The following is a 17,280-nucleotide window of genomic DNA, read 5'->3' on the forward strand; positions in this document are numbered from 1 at the left end:
GTCAAATCAAATATAATCATAAAGTACGATATTTTTCATATTAATCGCACTTAGATTCTTATGCGAGTCCTATTGAAAAAATTCATTTTGAACAAAAAATGGAATTAAATCGTCAATACTTTCACGCGATTATCTTCTTTAAATTTCGACGTGAATTGAATCAACAACAGGGTATCGATCGACTTCGACTTTTGATGATGAAGCATAGTCTGGAGCCACCGTGATTACTGATTTTCCAAATCCACACTACTCTACAGGACGATCAAAAACCGACAAAAGTTGTTCACTACGAAGGAAATATGATGATATGATATGATAGTAACCTAAAGGAACGAAGCGAATGGTTTGGAACATTTGCATGATGTAGATGATTCAACAATTACCATATCCGATGAGGCGTCCTTTGAAGTGTCCGATCTATTTCATGTAATTTGAGGAAGATTTGTTTACCTTTGCGCGTAGACGACTACGATATTCGGAGAATCGCAAAAGCATCCAATGCCGGCTTTCACACACCTGCTCAAGCAAGTTAAGTTTTGAGTATTCAAAATATCGAGTTGATGGCTCATTCGCCGCAGATGGCTGATTTGACACCCAGTAATTGCTGTTTGTAGATACCAAAAATAAAAAGAGAGATCAAGAAGCGATTGATGCGCTCAAATCACATCTTTTGGAGTTACCTCAATCAGAGGGGAAAACTTGCTGCAAAATTGTATATATCTTCATGGGCACTATTTTGAAATGCAATAAAACTATTTGCAAATGTAATAAACCTAATAGCAACTACTATTTAGAATCGGAAATATTTATTTTTACTTGTTTAATTTGAAACTTAAAAACTTGCGGAATTTAAAAAAGATTAGAGGGATGGTGAACTTGAGATCACAAGCATTCGCGGTAAGAAAACAATAATAATTATAAACAAATTCTAATTGCGATTACTCAGAGGCATTCGGGTGCAGCGGATACGATGAGTTTTCACTAGAAGTACAACTGATAAGAGTTTTCATAAATGGCGAATGGCGATAAGCGCTGATTACTTTCCTCTTTAAATAGCATTGCCCTTCAAAATTTTTCATTTAGAAATCGGTCACTAGTTTAAAGATGGGGCTGTGCATTGTATCCTTTGCAACTGTGCTGTTGCTTCATTACGGAACGGCTAGTGCTTATGTCACTGGAATGCCAGGGTGGACAAATAGTCTACAAGTGAGCAATGAAAATGTTGTGAGCGTAAGTACTGAAGAGACGGGTTTTTTGTGAAAAATGTTTTAAGTCTAGTAAAAAAGCAGAACTTGATTTTATAGAAATTTCTCTGTGGCATTGAATTTGAGGTTTGTTATGGCCAAAAACTGAGCACCGACGTCTTTGCACTTAATAATAAAATATACAAAACGGAGGTATATGAACTAAAGTAAGTAGAAATTTCAGTAATTTTGAAATATATAATTTGTTTTTGTTTTTGTTTTTGTGGTTTAATTATGCGCTTTTCTATATAGACCAACAAATACCCTAAACGATATTGTTAACGAGCAAAAATATTTAAAAGAAGCTTTAGTTGTTTTGGCAAACAAAGTGGCGGAACAGGGCGTTATCACAAACGAGGAACTGTTATCAGTCAAGCGTAAACAAGCACAACAATTTGCCGACTTTTCTATGCGCATAAGGAAGGCCTCAGAGCATCGCAAACATCTTGACGAACCCACATCTACTGATTCGAACGCCGATTTACCAGCCAGCTGCGCTGAAGCTTTTGCAAAGGACGAATTTGCTGAAAGCGGCATCTATACAATATACCTGCCCAATTTTGATTCCACTCCCTTCGAAGTCTACTGCCTAGCAGATCCGCATGGTGGTGCCGCCTGGACTGTGGTGCAACGTCGCACAGATGGCGCTGAGGATTTCTATCGCGATTGGGATGATTATGTGGCCGGATTTGGTGACAAGGAAGAGGAATTTTTTATTGGTTTAGACAAATTATATGCGCTCACAAATGATCAACCCAATGAGTTATGGATACAAATGGAGGATTTCGACGGAGAGGAACGTTATGCAAAATATGCAGATTTCGCCATCGACAATGATATTGAGAATTATGCCTTAAATAAATTGAATGGTTTTACTGGCAATGCAGGAGATTCGATGATAGTGCAAAAGGGTCAACAATTTACAACAAGAGATCATGACAACGATAGCGACCCAACGAAAAATTGTGCCATCGCCTATTTGGGAGCCTGGTGGTACAATCGTTGCCATGATAGGTGAGCATTATGTGTGAAAAGAGCATTCGAAATTATTAATACACTCATTCACATTCAAATATGTATATGTGCGTGTATTAATCAATATTTTTGAACAGCAACCTGAATGGTCAATATATGCCTGGTGGATACTATTCGGTCGAAGAAGCTCAGGGCATTGATTGGTACACTTGGCATGGACATAATTACTCGCTGAAGTACGCACACATGGCCATCAGACCAAAAGCGAGTTCTAACTAAAGATGCACTAGGATGAAGGAGGCGAATAGCCGTGTATACTATAATATATTTCAGCTATTTCAGCACAAAAAAAAATAAAAATTAATAATAATAAATAAACTCCAAGCACAATGAAAATGGTTTCAAACTTTTTAATACATTTTTCGAATATCAACCACTTCAAAAGTACCTAAATGCAAAAGAATTTGTTTTTAAATTGCAACATCCGAACAACGGGAAGCCTTTTTACAACAGTGTGCATGATCAGTTTGTGAACATCTTGGTTGTTAGTAACAGCATAAAGGCATCGAGATAAGTTAAAGCATATGGACACATACTAAAATGCTATGAATGATGAAAGGAGTCCATTTAGTCCGTCCGTCCAACCATTCGCAGGATAAATTGACCAATATTTAAAATATTTTGGAGCACAAATTGCTCTTTGTTCAAGGTAGCTTGATGTTGAAAGTAGGCGAAATCGACCACGCTCACCTGGCATATAAGAACAATTTTTATTATAAATGATGCAAAATTACTCAAATTTAGAACCCATAAATAAAGAACCCAGAAAGATAAATACAATCCAATTATAAGTATTGCTTCTCACCTCATTTAGATCCAATGTAAATAATATTAAGATCAGACAAAACCCACAACCACGTTTTCTATGTCAACAGAAAATTTCTCTCATTACCTATAAGTTCGCTTGACTCCAAAAAGATTACACCCAGCCCAAATTAAATTTTACTAAAATGTGCACGGGTATATATAATTCGGTCCATACCAAATTTAGCTTTTTCGTAATTAAACAAAAATAAGTGAAAATCAATCTGCGAGGACTGAAGTACGACCTTGCGATCCGTGACAAAAGTGATCAGTGAGTCGGAAGGGCCTAATAAATAGAGAATATCTAAGTCGCGACTGAAGGCAATGTTGAACGCCAAGAGCGGCTGGGGCTTGTAGCATGACAATACACCGGCCAGTTCCTCGCATATTGTGCAAGAGTTTTTGTCGAAAAAAGTCATCCCAACCTTGCTGTATCCAAAATGAAATTTTTTATTATTTCCTAACATGAACTCCAAAGAATGATTAGAGGCACTTTCAATCGTGGTATCAGCATTGGAATCAATGTATAGAGTTAGAGAAACTATTGTAAAGATCGAATTTGCTCGTAACTAAATTTTTTGGTGTTATATTGATAAAATTATCAAAATGATGAGTGGAATTGAGTGCTCCATTATATATTGTATATAATTGGCGCTTAAGCCTCCTTTGGGTGTTTGGCCGAGCTCCTTCTTTTATTTATGGCGTGCGTCTTGATATTACTTCCCCAATGGAGGGACCTACAGCTTTAAGCCGACTCCGAAGGGAAAATGGTTTTTATGAGGTGCTTTTTCATAGCAGAAATAGACCCGGAGATTTACCATTGGCTGCCGAGGGGTGATTGCCAATAGAAACAACTTTTCTTCTGCTCCATGGATTGATTCATTACTTTGGTAAAATTTGTCATATCTCAGTGAATCTTGTGTAATGCGAGGTGCGTCTACTAACTACCGAGACTGACGTTCATAAATATTTGATTTTGAATTCGTAGATGTATAATTATTATAACCTTCAATATACTTACATGGCTTCTCTATGCCTACAACACTCCGGATGAATCTTGCCCTGATTGAAGCAGAGCTGAAAGTCTTCTGCCACCTATTTCAATCAAAGGTCATGGCTTCGAGTTTACCTATTTAACTATAGAAGCGAGTTATATTGCATGTATTCGAAAGAGAAGGCTTCTTGGTAAACAGCTAGCCTTGCGTGCGCACTTCTGCTACCATTATTAATAGTCACACTTCAAATATTTGATATTCCTAGGCACATTCTAGCCCTAGGCTCACAAGAATTGCCCACCTTTACTTCTCCTTTTGGAATGGGTAGCCGTAAAACTTCATCATCGTCAAGACAACACAAAAGCAGATCGAGGACGGAACTTAGAGGAATATTTGTTAATATGAGTGGCTTTGACTTTAAGAATATAAGGCTGCCTCAGAAGGTAAGACTTACCATACACCAAATCCAGTCCATTTTGACACATCCAAAAAGGAAAAAGAGGAAGAAAACTCCAAAAAAATTAAGAAAGAGTAGGAAAAACTGAACTGATAATAATCAAACTAATAAATCAATTCATGGAGCAGAAGAAAAGTTTTTTCTAATAGCAATCGCCCCTCGGCAGCCAATGGTAAATCTCCGGGTGTATTTCTGCAATGAAAAAGCACCTCATAAAAACCATTTTCCCTTCGGAGTCGGTTTAAAACTGTAGGTCCCTGCATTGCGGAAGTAATATCAAGACGCACGCCATAAATAAAAGAAGGAGCTCAGCCACACACCCAAAAGAGGCTTAAGCGCCAATTATATACATATATATATATAATATATAATGGAGCACTCAATTCCACTCATCATTTTGATAATTTTATCAATATAACACCAAAAAATTTAGTTACGAGCAAATTCGATCTTTACAATAGTTTCTCTAACTCTATACATTGATTCCAATGCTGATACCACGATTGAAAGTGCCTCTAATCATTCTTTGGGGTTCATGTTAGGAAATAATAAAAAATTTCATTTTGGATACAGCAAGGTTGGGATGACTTTTTTCGACAAAAACTCTTGCACAATATGCGAGGAACTGGCCGGTGTATTGTCATGCTACAAGCCCCAGCCGCTCTTGGCGTTCAACATTGCCTTCAGTCGCGACTTAGATATTCTCTATTTATTAGGCCCTTCCGACTCACTGATCACTTTTGTCACGGATCGCAAGGTCGTACTTCAGTCCTCGCAGATTGATTTTCACTTATTTTTGTTTAATTACGAAAAAGCTAAATTTGGTATGGACCGAATTATATATACCCGTGCACATTTTAGTAAAATTTAATTTGGGCTGGGTGTAATCTTTTTGGAGTCAAGCGAACTTATAGGTAATGAGAGAAATTTTCTGTTGACATAGAAAACGTGGTTGTGGGTTTTGTCTGATCTTAATATTATTTACATTGGATCTAAATGAGGTGAGAAGCAATACTTATGATTGGATTGTATTTATCTTTCTGGGTTCATTATTTATGGGTTCTAAATTTGAGTAATTTTGCATCATTTATAATAAAAATTGTTCTTATATGCCAGGTGAGCGTGGTCGATTTCGCCTACTTTCAACATCAAGCTACCTTGAACAAAGAGCAATTTGTGCACCAAAATATTTTAAATATTGGTCAATTTATCCTGCGAATGGTTGGACGGACGGACTAAATCGACTCCTTTCATCATTCTTAGCATTTTAGTATGTGTCCATATGCTTTAACTTATCTCGATGCCTTTATGCTGTTACTAACAACCAAGATGTTCACAAACTTATCATGCACACTGTTGTAAAAAGGCTTCCGTTGTTTGGATGTTGCAATTTAAAAACAAATTCTTTTGCATTTATGTACTTTTGAAGTGGTTGATATTCGAAAATTGTATTAAAAAGTTTGAAACCATTTTCATTGTGCTTGGAGTTTATTTATTATTATTAATTTTTTTTTTCTTTTTCTGAAATAGTTGAAATATGTTATAGTATACATGGCTATTCGCCTCCTTCATCCTAGTGCATCTTTAGTTAGAACTCGCTTTTGGTCTGATGGCCATGTGTACGTACTTCAGCGAGTAATTATGTCCATGCCAAGTGTACCAATCAATGCACTGAGCTTCTTCCACCGAGTAGTATCCACCAGGCATATATTGACCATTCAGGTTGCTGTTCAAAAATATTGATTAATACACGCACATATACATATTTGAATGTGAATGAGTGTATGAATAATTTCGAATGCTCTTTTCACACATAATGCTCACCTATCATGGCAACGATTGTACCACCAAGCTCCCAAATAGGCGATGGCACAATTTTTCGTTGGGTCGCTATCGTTGTCATGATCTCTTGTTGTAAATTGTTGACCCTTTTGCACTATCATCGAATCTCCTGCATTGCCAGTAAAACCATTCAATTTGTTTAAGGCATAATTCTCAATATCATTGTCGATGGCAAAATTAGCATATTTTGCATAACGTTCCTCTCCATCGAAATCCTCCATTTGTATCCATAACTCATTGGGTTGATCATTTGTGAGCGCATATAATTTGTCTAAACCAATAAAAAATTCCTCTTCCTTGTCACCAAATCCGGCCACATAATCATCCCAATCGCGATAGAAATCCTCAGCGCCATCTGTGCGACGTTGCACCACAGTCCAGGCGGCACCACCATGCGGATCTGCTAGGCAGTAGACTTCGAAGGGAGTGGAATCAAAATTGGGCAGGTATATTGTATAGATGCCGCTTTCAGCAAATCTGTCCTTTGCAAAAGCTTCAGCGCAGCTGGCTGGTAATTCGCGTTCGAATCAGTAGATGTGGGTTCGTCAAGATGTTTGCGAAGCTCTGAAGCCTTCCTTATGCGTATAGAAAAGTCGGCAAATTGTTGTGCTTGTTTACGCTTGACTGATAACAGTTCCTCGTTTGTGATAACGCCCTGTTCCTGCACTTTGTTTGCCAAAACAACTAAAGCTTCTTTTAAATATTTTTGCTCGTTAACAATATCGTTTAGGGTATTTGTTGGTCTGTATAGAAAAGCGCACAATTAAACCACAAAAACAAAACCAAAAACAAATTATATAATATATTTCAATATTACTGAAATTTCTACTTACTTTAGTTCATAGACCTCCGTTTTGTATATTTTATTATTAAGTGCAAAGACGTCGGTGCTCAGTTTTTGGCCATAACAATCCTCAAATTCAGTGCCACAGAGAAATTTCTATAAAATCAAGTTCTGCTTTTTTACTAGACTTAAAACATTTTTCACAAAAAACCCGTCTCTTCAGTACTTACGCTCACAACATTTTCATTGCTCACTTGTAGACTATTTGTCCACCCTGGCATTCCAGTGACATAAGCACTAGCCGTTCCGTAATGAAGCAACAGCACAGTTGTAAAGGATACAATGCACAGCCCCATCTTTAAACTAGTGACCGATTTCTAAATGAAAAATTTTGAAGTGCAATGCTACAATATTTAAAGAGGAAAGTAATCAGCGCTTATCGCCATTCGCCATGAGTAATCGCAATTAGAATTTGTTTATAATTATTATATTATATTGTTTTCTTACTGCGAATGCTTGTGATCTCAAGTTCACTATCCCTCTAATCTTTTTTAAATTCCGCAAGTTTTTAAGTTTCGAATTAAAAAAGTAAAAATAAATTTTTCCGGTTCTAAATAGTAGTTGCTATTAGGTTTATTGCATTTGCAAATAGTTTTATTGCATTTCAAAATAGTGCCCATGAAGATATATACAATTTTGCAACACGTTTTCCACTCTGATTGAGGTAACTCCAAAAGATGTGATTTGAGCGCATCAATCGCTTCTTCAGGTATCAAAAACATTGATCTCTCTTTTTATTTTTGGTATCTACAAACAGCAATTACTGGGTGTCAAATCAGCCATCTGCGGCGAATCAGTCATCGACTCGATATTTTGAATACTCAAAACTTAACTTGCTTGAGCAGATGTGTGAAAGCCGGCATTGGATGCTTTTGTGATTCTCCGAATATCGTAGTCGTCTACGCGCAAAGGTAAACAAATCTTCCTCAAATGACATGAAATAGATCGGACACTTCAAAGGACGCCTCATCGGATATAGTAATTGATTAATCATCTACGTCATGCAAATGTTCCGAACCATTCGCTTCGTTCCTTTAGGTTACTATCATATCATATCATCATATTTCCTTCGTAGTGCTTCGTAGTGAACAGCTTTTGTCGGTTTTTGATCGTCCTGTAGAGTAGCGCGGATTTGGAAAATCAGTAATCACGGTGGATCGAGATGATGCTTCAGCACCAAAAGTCGAAGACGATCGGTGCATTGTTGTTGATTTAATTCACGTCGAAATTTATAGAAGACAATCGCACGAAAGTATTGACGATTCAATTCCATTTTTTGTTCAAAAAGGTTGGTTGGTTGGTTGAAGACTCTTGAACAGTGGTTTGCCCAGGGTTGACATTCTCTCCTTCCATAGGGAAGGGCATTCATGGAGGAAATGGAAAATCATTTATTTTTTCTCTGAGTGCTTACAACTATGACAACTATGGCCGGTTTTTATTTATCAATGTTTACGTTCGTTTGAGAGGCATAACGTTCTGCTAATTTTGCATGTTGCCTGGTTTCTCGGGGGTATTTTGAGCAAATTGTATTCTTGATTGCACTTACTGGTGTGAATACCGATTCTGCAAGAGCACCATTCACGGCAGATCACAATTTTGCCAGTTCATCTGCTTTTTCATTACCTTCAATTTTCCCATATCCCGAGACAATGTTAGGATGTCTGGATATCAACGACCTTGCAGATCGCTGAACAAAGAAGGCAGTGCAACTATTGCAATATTAGTCAACGCTGTTCAAAGGGAAGGCGGTTAGTTTCCTACAATGGAGGTGTGAGACTGATTGACAGCCAAAATTCGGAGTACGAAAGAATTGTCAGTTGTCAACATCAAATGGACCTAAGTCATCTTCAGTAAAAAATCAGAAATATAAAATTAATCAACGCTAACGAACTCTGTCCTCCCTTATCTGTCGACTAGTCCCATTAAGATTGGCAGTGCATATGATGCCAGAAATTCCCGGAAAATACATATAAGTAAAAAACTTACCTAATTCAGGTACCACTCTACAGTAGAGTAATTATTTTCTAGGTGCATATGTATTATATGTGTGTGTAATCTGCAATTAATTAAAACTGTGAAATATTACTAATTTAATTACTAGTCGATAATTTTGAGAAATTCGCACAAAATTACCATAACAAAATCTTTGAGTCATAAAATGATGCCGCTGTAGTTGCTCCTGCACATACATATGTACCAGTACATGATTTCATAATTATAAAAGCATTGAAGAATTCGGCGCAAATGTTTACAAGAGAGTGGCAACTAAATGGTGGCATCAACATGAATTATGCCGTTGAGTCGACGGTTATATGTACATATATAAAGAGATTTGTATTAATATGCCAGTAATAGAGTTGATGTGAATAAGCCCTGTCCGAAATGAAACTAAAATAAGACAAACCACTTTCAACTGGTTCACAAAAAAAAAAACAAAAAACCTTAGTATTGATGACGAATAAGTTTTACAATCGATTTTTTTCTGATTTTTATTTTTTTTAGTTTATTTTCATGGAAATTCAAGCCATTTTGTAATAAATAAAATTAAATTTGTGCAAAATAAAATCTCCTACTACCGCTGATTGATTCATTTTAGAATCGACTCTTTTTTGCCTTTTGGTTTCTATTGCCAGCAACATAGTAGGTCAATTTTGCTATTGGCAATGCTGTCAGTATGTGAGTAGGAATTGGAAGGCATGGAAATAGACTATAGGTACCACACAAAGCTTTTGTCGAAGCTGTCAAGATATTATAGAAGAGGAAACTGTGTACATGCATTGCTCTATGCAGAAAAAAAGCATTCCATGCTCGGAACCGCCTTTCTGGACAGCATTGAAGAGGTCTCACAAATAGAGTTGACGAAATTAACAAAATTCATTAAATCCACAGCTTGGTTCAAGGAAGACTCAGGAGTATAAAAAACGAGCTCTAATGGTATCACAATGGGATTATTCAGACCTAGTATGTCTACCTTGTTGCAGCCAAACTCCGCACACGCCTCTGTGCAGCAAAAATGTACATCTACCTACGCAAAGATTGTTCGACATCGAAAAGCTGCAATGAGAACAGACAGCCAGAAGATTCGTCACTCGACTGTCACTTCTGTTGGTACGACGAGGAATGTCATGCTGCCGCAGAAAGAAAGAATGCCGCCTCTAGAGCCACGCTGCGATTGGGCGCAACGCGAGTCATGTGGGATCGCTACAGAGAGCTAAAAAAGAAAGATTATCCGACAGAAAAAAGAGAGGCCGAAAAGTGAGTCCGAAGAGCTTGAGATGCTGGCCAACAGGAACAACGCCCGAAAATTCTACCAGAAAGTTCGGCGGCTTACAGAAGGTTTTAAGACCGAGGCGTTTTCCTGTAAGAACAAATACGGCGAACTGGTGACTGACATCCAGAGCAATCTTACGTTATGGAGGGAACACTTCTCGAACCTGTTAAACAGTGATAGCTGCGCATGTCACAGAGAAAGTGGAGATCCCGATACCCCAATCGTTGACAACGGAATTGACGTTCCGCTACCCGACCATGATGAGGTGAGAATAGTGATAACGCGGCTAAAGAACAATAAAGCCGCGGGCGCCGACGGACTGCCGGCTGAGCTATTCTAACATGGCGGCGAGGAGCTGGTAAGGTGCATGCATCAGCTCCTGGAATTGGAATTTATGTATGCTCTGCCCAATCCATAAGAAGGACGATTCTGCAATCTATGCCAATTACCGCATGATTAGTCTTCTAAATATCGCCTATAAGGATCTAGCGAGCGTATTGTGTGAAACGCTGAAGCCCGACCTGTGCCTTTAGACCTGGCAAATCTACCATCGACCAAATATTTACAATACGCCAATTTTTGGAAAAGACCCATGAACGGAGAATCGACACATACGATCTTTACTTCGATTTCAAAGCTGCATTCGACAGTATGGAAAGGAGTTACTTGTATGCCGCGATGTATGAATTTGGTATCCCCACAAAACTAATACGGGAGCAAGATGACGTTGCTCAGCCCCAGCAGTGCTGTCAGAGTTGGTAAGGACCTCTCCGAGCCGTTTGTTACCAAACGAGGTTTCAGACAGGATGACTCGCTGTCGTGTGACTTCTTCAACCTGATGTTGGAGAGGATCGTACAAGCCGCAGAACTTAATCGCTCAGACACAATATGTTATAAGAGCGTACAATTGTTGGCGTATGCTGATGATATTGACATCATCGGCCTTAACAACCGCGCTGTTAGCTCTGCCTTCTCCCAACTGGATAAAGAGGCAAAGCGAATGGGTCTGGTGGTGAACCAGGACTAAACGAAGAACCTCCTGCCTTCAAACAAACAGTCGGCGCACTCGCGTATCGGAACCCACGTCACTGTAGACAGTTATAATTTCGAGGTTGTAAAAAACTTCGTTTATTTAGGAACCAGCATTAGCACCGATAACAATGTCAGCCTTGAAATCCAACGTAGAATCTCTCTTGCCAACAAGTGCTACTTTGGGCTAAGTAGGCAATTGAGTAGTAAAGTCCTCTCTCGACGAACAAACCTAACACTCTACAAAACTCTCATCCTGCCTGCCCTAACGTATGGCGCAGAAGCTTGGACGATGACGACATCAGATGAAGCGACGCTTTGAGTGTTTGAAAGAAAGATTCTGCGCATGATTTTTAGACCTTTGCACGTTGGCAACAGCGAATAGCGCAGGCGATGGAACGATAAGCTGTATGAGCCTTACGACGACATAGGCATAGCCCAGCGAATAAAGATCCAGGGCTACGTTGGCTGGGTCATGTCGTCCGAATGGAATCAAACGCTCCGTCTCTGAAAGTATTTGATGCGGTACTCTCTGCGTTGGAAATATCAGGTGGAGAAGGGATTGGCTTCACTTGGTGTGTCCGATTAGCGCCGGTTAGCACGAAAAAGAAATAACTGGCGCGCCTTGTTAAGCTCGGCCAAAATCGCCAATTAAGAAGAAGTGTATCGGATAACAGCCACTTAACCTAGCCTAACCTTAATATAGGCATTTTATTCGTCTCATTTAGAGAAATTTAACATTTTTCTCTTTTTTTTAAGTCAGACATTTCGCCAATAGGTTAGTGAAAGTTTTATTTGTTTCGAATCTGGCCTATTATTTCCACCCTTTTCCAGCTGAGAATTACTAAATGACTTGTCACTACTCTGCTACAGCAAACAAAATGATTAGGTGAGTGAAGGTTTAGAGTTATGCCATGACCAATAATTTCTTTTCTTTTTTTTAATGGCAAGAATTGAACCCGATAAGCCTCGAAAGAGGCCTGAAAAGCCTTGCTGTTCGCGAGAAATAACTATTGACTTTTTATTAATTGAGAACTATGGCTTTCTTTAAAATAATTTAGAGTACATTAAAATAAAATAAGTAGGTTTTTTATAAAAAAAATTAATCAATCTTACGCATGGGTCGTGCGTGCGTGAAGTGCCATTTTGATGCGCCTTTTTTATAAATCCTCTGATCTCAGATTCAATATTATCATCAATTCTTTTTTTTATAAATATACGAATATTTTCGTAACTTCCGCTTTTTTTCGTTTTTATTTCTTTTTCAAAACCAATTAAATGATGGTCGGCCCTTTTTGATTCTTTCTTCTGAGGCTTATTTCGTAAGATCCGCTACCGACATATTGACTCAAAATCATATTATACTACACTTATGGTGTAACGTTTTACACAGCCACCAATTCGGCTTGAGTGGTATTATGTGTTCCAATTGACACCGCGACCAATATCTTTATAACACATGGGTTGAAAAGTCCCGGGCCTAACACATAGATGGCACTAGTTTTATTGCATTAAAAGGACAGCTGTTGACATTTTATGATATTCTATTCATTACTTCGTGAGTTATTGTGCTAAAAGTGATACTACTTTTGTTATTTTCAAAACAAAGGATCAAAAAGAATTTCCACAGAAACAACAGGTTATTGCTGAAACTGAGGCCTATTTTGAGGCCTTCATTCTACAAAAGTGGTATTAAAATGTTACAGCAGCACTGGAATGAGTGCGTTGTTCTTGATGGAGATTACGTTGATGAATAAAGCTGAATAAATCGTGTTTTCTTTGTTAGGCCCGGGACATTTACAACTAAATGCAACCAAAGGGAAAACATTCATTAAACGAATTTTGAGTGTAAACGAGTAAGGCGCTCGAGTCTAGATTTAGTGGGTAAATACTTTCCGTTTCTACATTTTTACTGGAGTCATATGTCATCAGTCTATGGGCAGACAGGCTAACTATTATAAGTTGTGTTCACTGCGTGTGAATCTCGAATGATAAATTATTAAATTTATTTAATTGCTATTGAGAATTTTAAGATTGAGATGTTTTATATTACTTTCGACTTAGTGTAATCAAACAGGAGTGTGCTGATCAACTTGCTTTAGTTTTCGACGACGAATCATCATCTTAAGATATGGCATTTCGCTGAATTTTCGAACTTCGGGAAGGTCGTCCATCATCATTTATTGTGCCAGAAAAGATCGTACCATAGCTTGGATAATAGTCCTATTCTCATAAAATTAATTTTAATTAAACTTAGCATTTAAAAAGATATGCTCCCACTCGATACCACATAATCTGGCATTCGTTCAAAAAAAGTCTCGTTGGTGCACTTAAATGTTGAAAAAATTTAAATGCGATAGATCAAAAGATATCTACATATAAGATGTTGAGAGGCAGCGAGTTGTGGAACTAGAATCTAAACAACCGATTTGATGGTTTTTAGACGAGCCAAATACGACAAAAGTATTTTACGTACGAAATGCTCCGAGTCAAGTGATTCATTGGAATCATTATAAATGTCACCACCTCATTGTTAGGGCATTACCGATTTGGCAATTCTAAGTGATATATAGTATTTACTTGCCAGGAGTAATCGGAAAAATGCGATGAAGACGAATCATTCTAGACCACACATCGGCTCAAGCAGTTAGCCTTTTTAGCATTCAAGCATTGAATTGCTGGATCAACCACCGTACAGTCCTAATTTGGGAGTCAGTGGTTTTTTCTTATTTGTGCAGATCAAAAATAAATTACAAGCTTTCCAGTTACCTCAACCGAAGTCGAAATCGGTTTAAACGAGTGCAAATGCGTATTAATATTCGTTGACAATATTCTTAATCACAACAGACCTTTTTTCAATTATAAATATTTATTTGTGCATATTTGAACACATGTTTGTATCTCATGAATATAATTGTCGAATGACAACAATTCGGAGGAGCATACGTTTGAGGAAATCCCCTGCCGGAAACTCCCTAGAATTTAACCATATTAAATTCACCAGTAAATTCGCTACAAGCACTCCCATTTGGTTTTTAACGAAACTCCCTGCAGGGTTTTATTCTTGAACTGCAATGGACACTCAACAAGCAGATTATAAATGTGGCACATTGGCATGTACCTATTTGCCAGTTGTAATTCAATAATGCTTAGTCATTAAATCGTTCTTCGCTTTAATTCATTCATTGTTAAAATAACAAGCTGTTAATTAGCTCGCTAGTGAAAAAACAACCAATCCTCGTAAAATCGCTACAGCCCACAAAAGTCGGTGAGCGCGTTTATCGAAATCTTTTAATAAATACAAAAGATCCCGAACTATTAAAATGAACGAATATCAATAATTAACAATTAAATATGGGCTATAAAAATTATTTATGGCAATTAATTGTATGCGAAATAAGAAAGAAGAACAAGAAGAAGGCGATTGAGAGGTTAAAAAAAAGTTAAATCAAATTGGCCATACGAAATGGGTATGGAGTTATAATTGAAGGGGCTTAAAAAGACGACCACATATTTAAACTATATGAATATGCGTATATGTGTGTATGTACATTATGGTACACCCTGTTTTGTAAAGATCAGAGCTTGAAATTTGAAAATGAACTCCAGTGTTTATTTAGAAACTTCCGATGCTTTTGTTGTTATAAAGAGTGTAAGTTTGTATGGAACACAATATCCTATAAATGTCCGCTCAGTGTCTACGATTTTCATGGCTGCTTCTGACGAGCTTTCTTATCATCTTTTGCTATAGTGCCGACTAAATTGCAAAAATGGTCCAATATTCACGCATTTAAGCTCAGAAATTTTTCTTAGTTTATCTGATAAATTACCCCTGGTTGGATGGCTTAAGAGGCCAATAAAGAGAGCTGGCAAGCTGGATATATTTTGAATATGCCGAGATCAATTCTGGTTAAGCAAAACCTTAACATGCTAATATACCTCAAATATACTGGTATCAGTGGGTCTCATGAAACAACTGGAGCTGTTCACCTCAATTGAAGGCGATTGGTCCCCGATTACGGCATTCGTGGCGCGAGAGTTTGTGATTGTAGTGATTATCTTTCAATGAATGCCATTAAGGCTTGTGGTATATCGTCTGGTCAAGATGTTGTCGAATATACACCTCAATAAAGACTACTTGCAAGGCATGATATTATATCCCTAAAGTAGAAGAATACACATTTCATTACAAGTGGCGCTGCTATTCTGATTGTGGTATTATAGTTTGCAGCCCCATCCACTTAATTCTATTAGTCTCTGACGGTCTTATTTTTGTCATTTTATTTTGAAAGTATTTGCAAAACTTTATGTAAAAATATTTTGGTTTAAAAAAAAAGAAATAAATAATTGGCGCGTACACTTCTGTTAGGTGTTTGGCCGAGCTCCTCCTCCTATTTGTGGTGTGCGTCTTGATGTTGTTCAACAAATGGAGGGACCTACAGTTTCAAGCCGACTCCGAACGGCAGATATTTTTATGAGGAGCTTTTTCGTGGCAGAAATACACTCGGAGGTTTGCCATTGCCTGCCGAGGGGCGACCGCTATTAGAAAAATGTTTTTATTAATTTTGCCTTCACCGAGATTCGAACCAACGACCTCTCTGTGAATTCCGAATGGTAATCACGCTCCACAAACTAAAAATACTAAGCGGGTTGAAGCTTTTTAAACGAAACATACGAGCTGTGTTCAAAAAGTATCGCGAATTTTGAATTTCCGCAAGTTACGTTTATTCGAATTTCGAATTTTTTGTGTCCATGTCCCTCACTCATGCCGACAAGTTCGGCCATTTTGAATGTTCAGTTAATTGCTAGCAGCTGCTTTGCTTGCAGGTGTTTCGGCTCGTCTTCGATTTTTACCTATTCAAAAAGATGGATCAAATAACCTATATCAAATTTTGTATCAAAAACGAAATTAAGTGCGCGGATGCATTCCGAATGTTGACTGTGTCATACGAAGAAGCTACTTTGGACCAAAGCAACGTTTATCGGTGGTACCAAATGTTCCCAGAAGGCCGAGAAGATGTGAACGACGAAAAGCGTGTCGGACGCCCGAGCACTTCAACAACAGACGAGAAAATTCTTGAAGTGAAGAAAATGGTATTGGCCAATCGTCGAATCACCGTTAGTGAAGTTGCTGAGAAGCTAGACATATCGATTGGCTTTTTTTTTTTTTTTTTTTTTTTTCTCTTGTCGGGACAACTAGCAAGTGCAGCACTCAGACATTAATTGAGTCCATTGTACTACACTTGGATTCCCTTTTAATTTTCTTTAAATCTACCCGATCTCCGAAGAAATCTGAGTAGATCTTGTGGTGCCAAGGAGCCAAGATGGTCGCTTCTTAACACATCAGTGCCAAAGACCTCAAACCTGATTCGAGCGAAGGCGGGGCAGACACACAGGAAGTGGTTCGCCGTCTCATCCTCCTCTTCACAAGCTGGGCAGAGTACACTGTCTGAGATGCCCAACCTTTCCATGTGCTTTGCCCACAGAAAGTGGCCCGTCATCAGTCCTACCAGCCGTCTGCACTCCCCTCTGCTTAATGACAGAAGGCTAGTGGCATTCGATTTTTTCAATGATTTGGACATGAGGCGGCCGCCATAGGCGAAAGGGTTGGTGCGTGACCACCATTCGAAATTCACCGAGAGAACGTCGGTTGGAATCTCGGTGAAACACCAAAATTAAGAAAAACATTTTTCTAATAGCGGTCGCCCCTCGGCAGACAATGGCAAACCTCCGAGTGTATTTCTGCCATGAAAAAGCTC

General features: G+C 38.2%; 1 protein-coding gene and 1 pseudogene across 1 annotated transcript; one reads left to right on the forward strand and one right to left on the reverse strand.

Moving 5' to 3' along the window:
- The first annotated feature begins 1,074 nt into the window (after window positions 1-1,074).
- LOC128858023 (ficolin-2-like) lies at window positions 1,075-2,561 on the forward strand. The gene is made up of 4 exons (XM_054093946.1): window positions 1,075-1,230; window positions 1,305-1,411; window positions 1,497-2,258; window positions 2,357-2,561. Exons 1-4 carry the CDS (start codon window positions 1,105-1,107, stop codon window positions 2,496-2,498), a joined length of 1,137 nt encoding a protein of 378 aa, XP_053949921.1. The 5' UTR covers window positions 1,075-1,104; the 3' UTR covers window positions 2,499-2,561.
- A 2,995-nt stretch (window positions 2,562-5,556) lies between these two features.
- LOC128858031 (ficolin-2-like) lies at window positions 5,557-7,550 on the reverse strand (annotated as a pseudogene).
- Between the last annotated feature and the right edge of the window lie 9,730 nt (window positions 7,551-17,280).

Source organism: Anastrepha ludens, chromosome 2 (assembly GCF_028408465.1).
Source record: "Anastrepha ludens isolate Willacy chromosome 2, idAnaLude1.1, whole genome shotgun sequence".
NCBI lineage: Eukaryota > Metazoa > Arthropoda > Insecta > Diptera > Tephritidae > Anastrepha > Anastrepha ludens.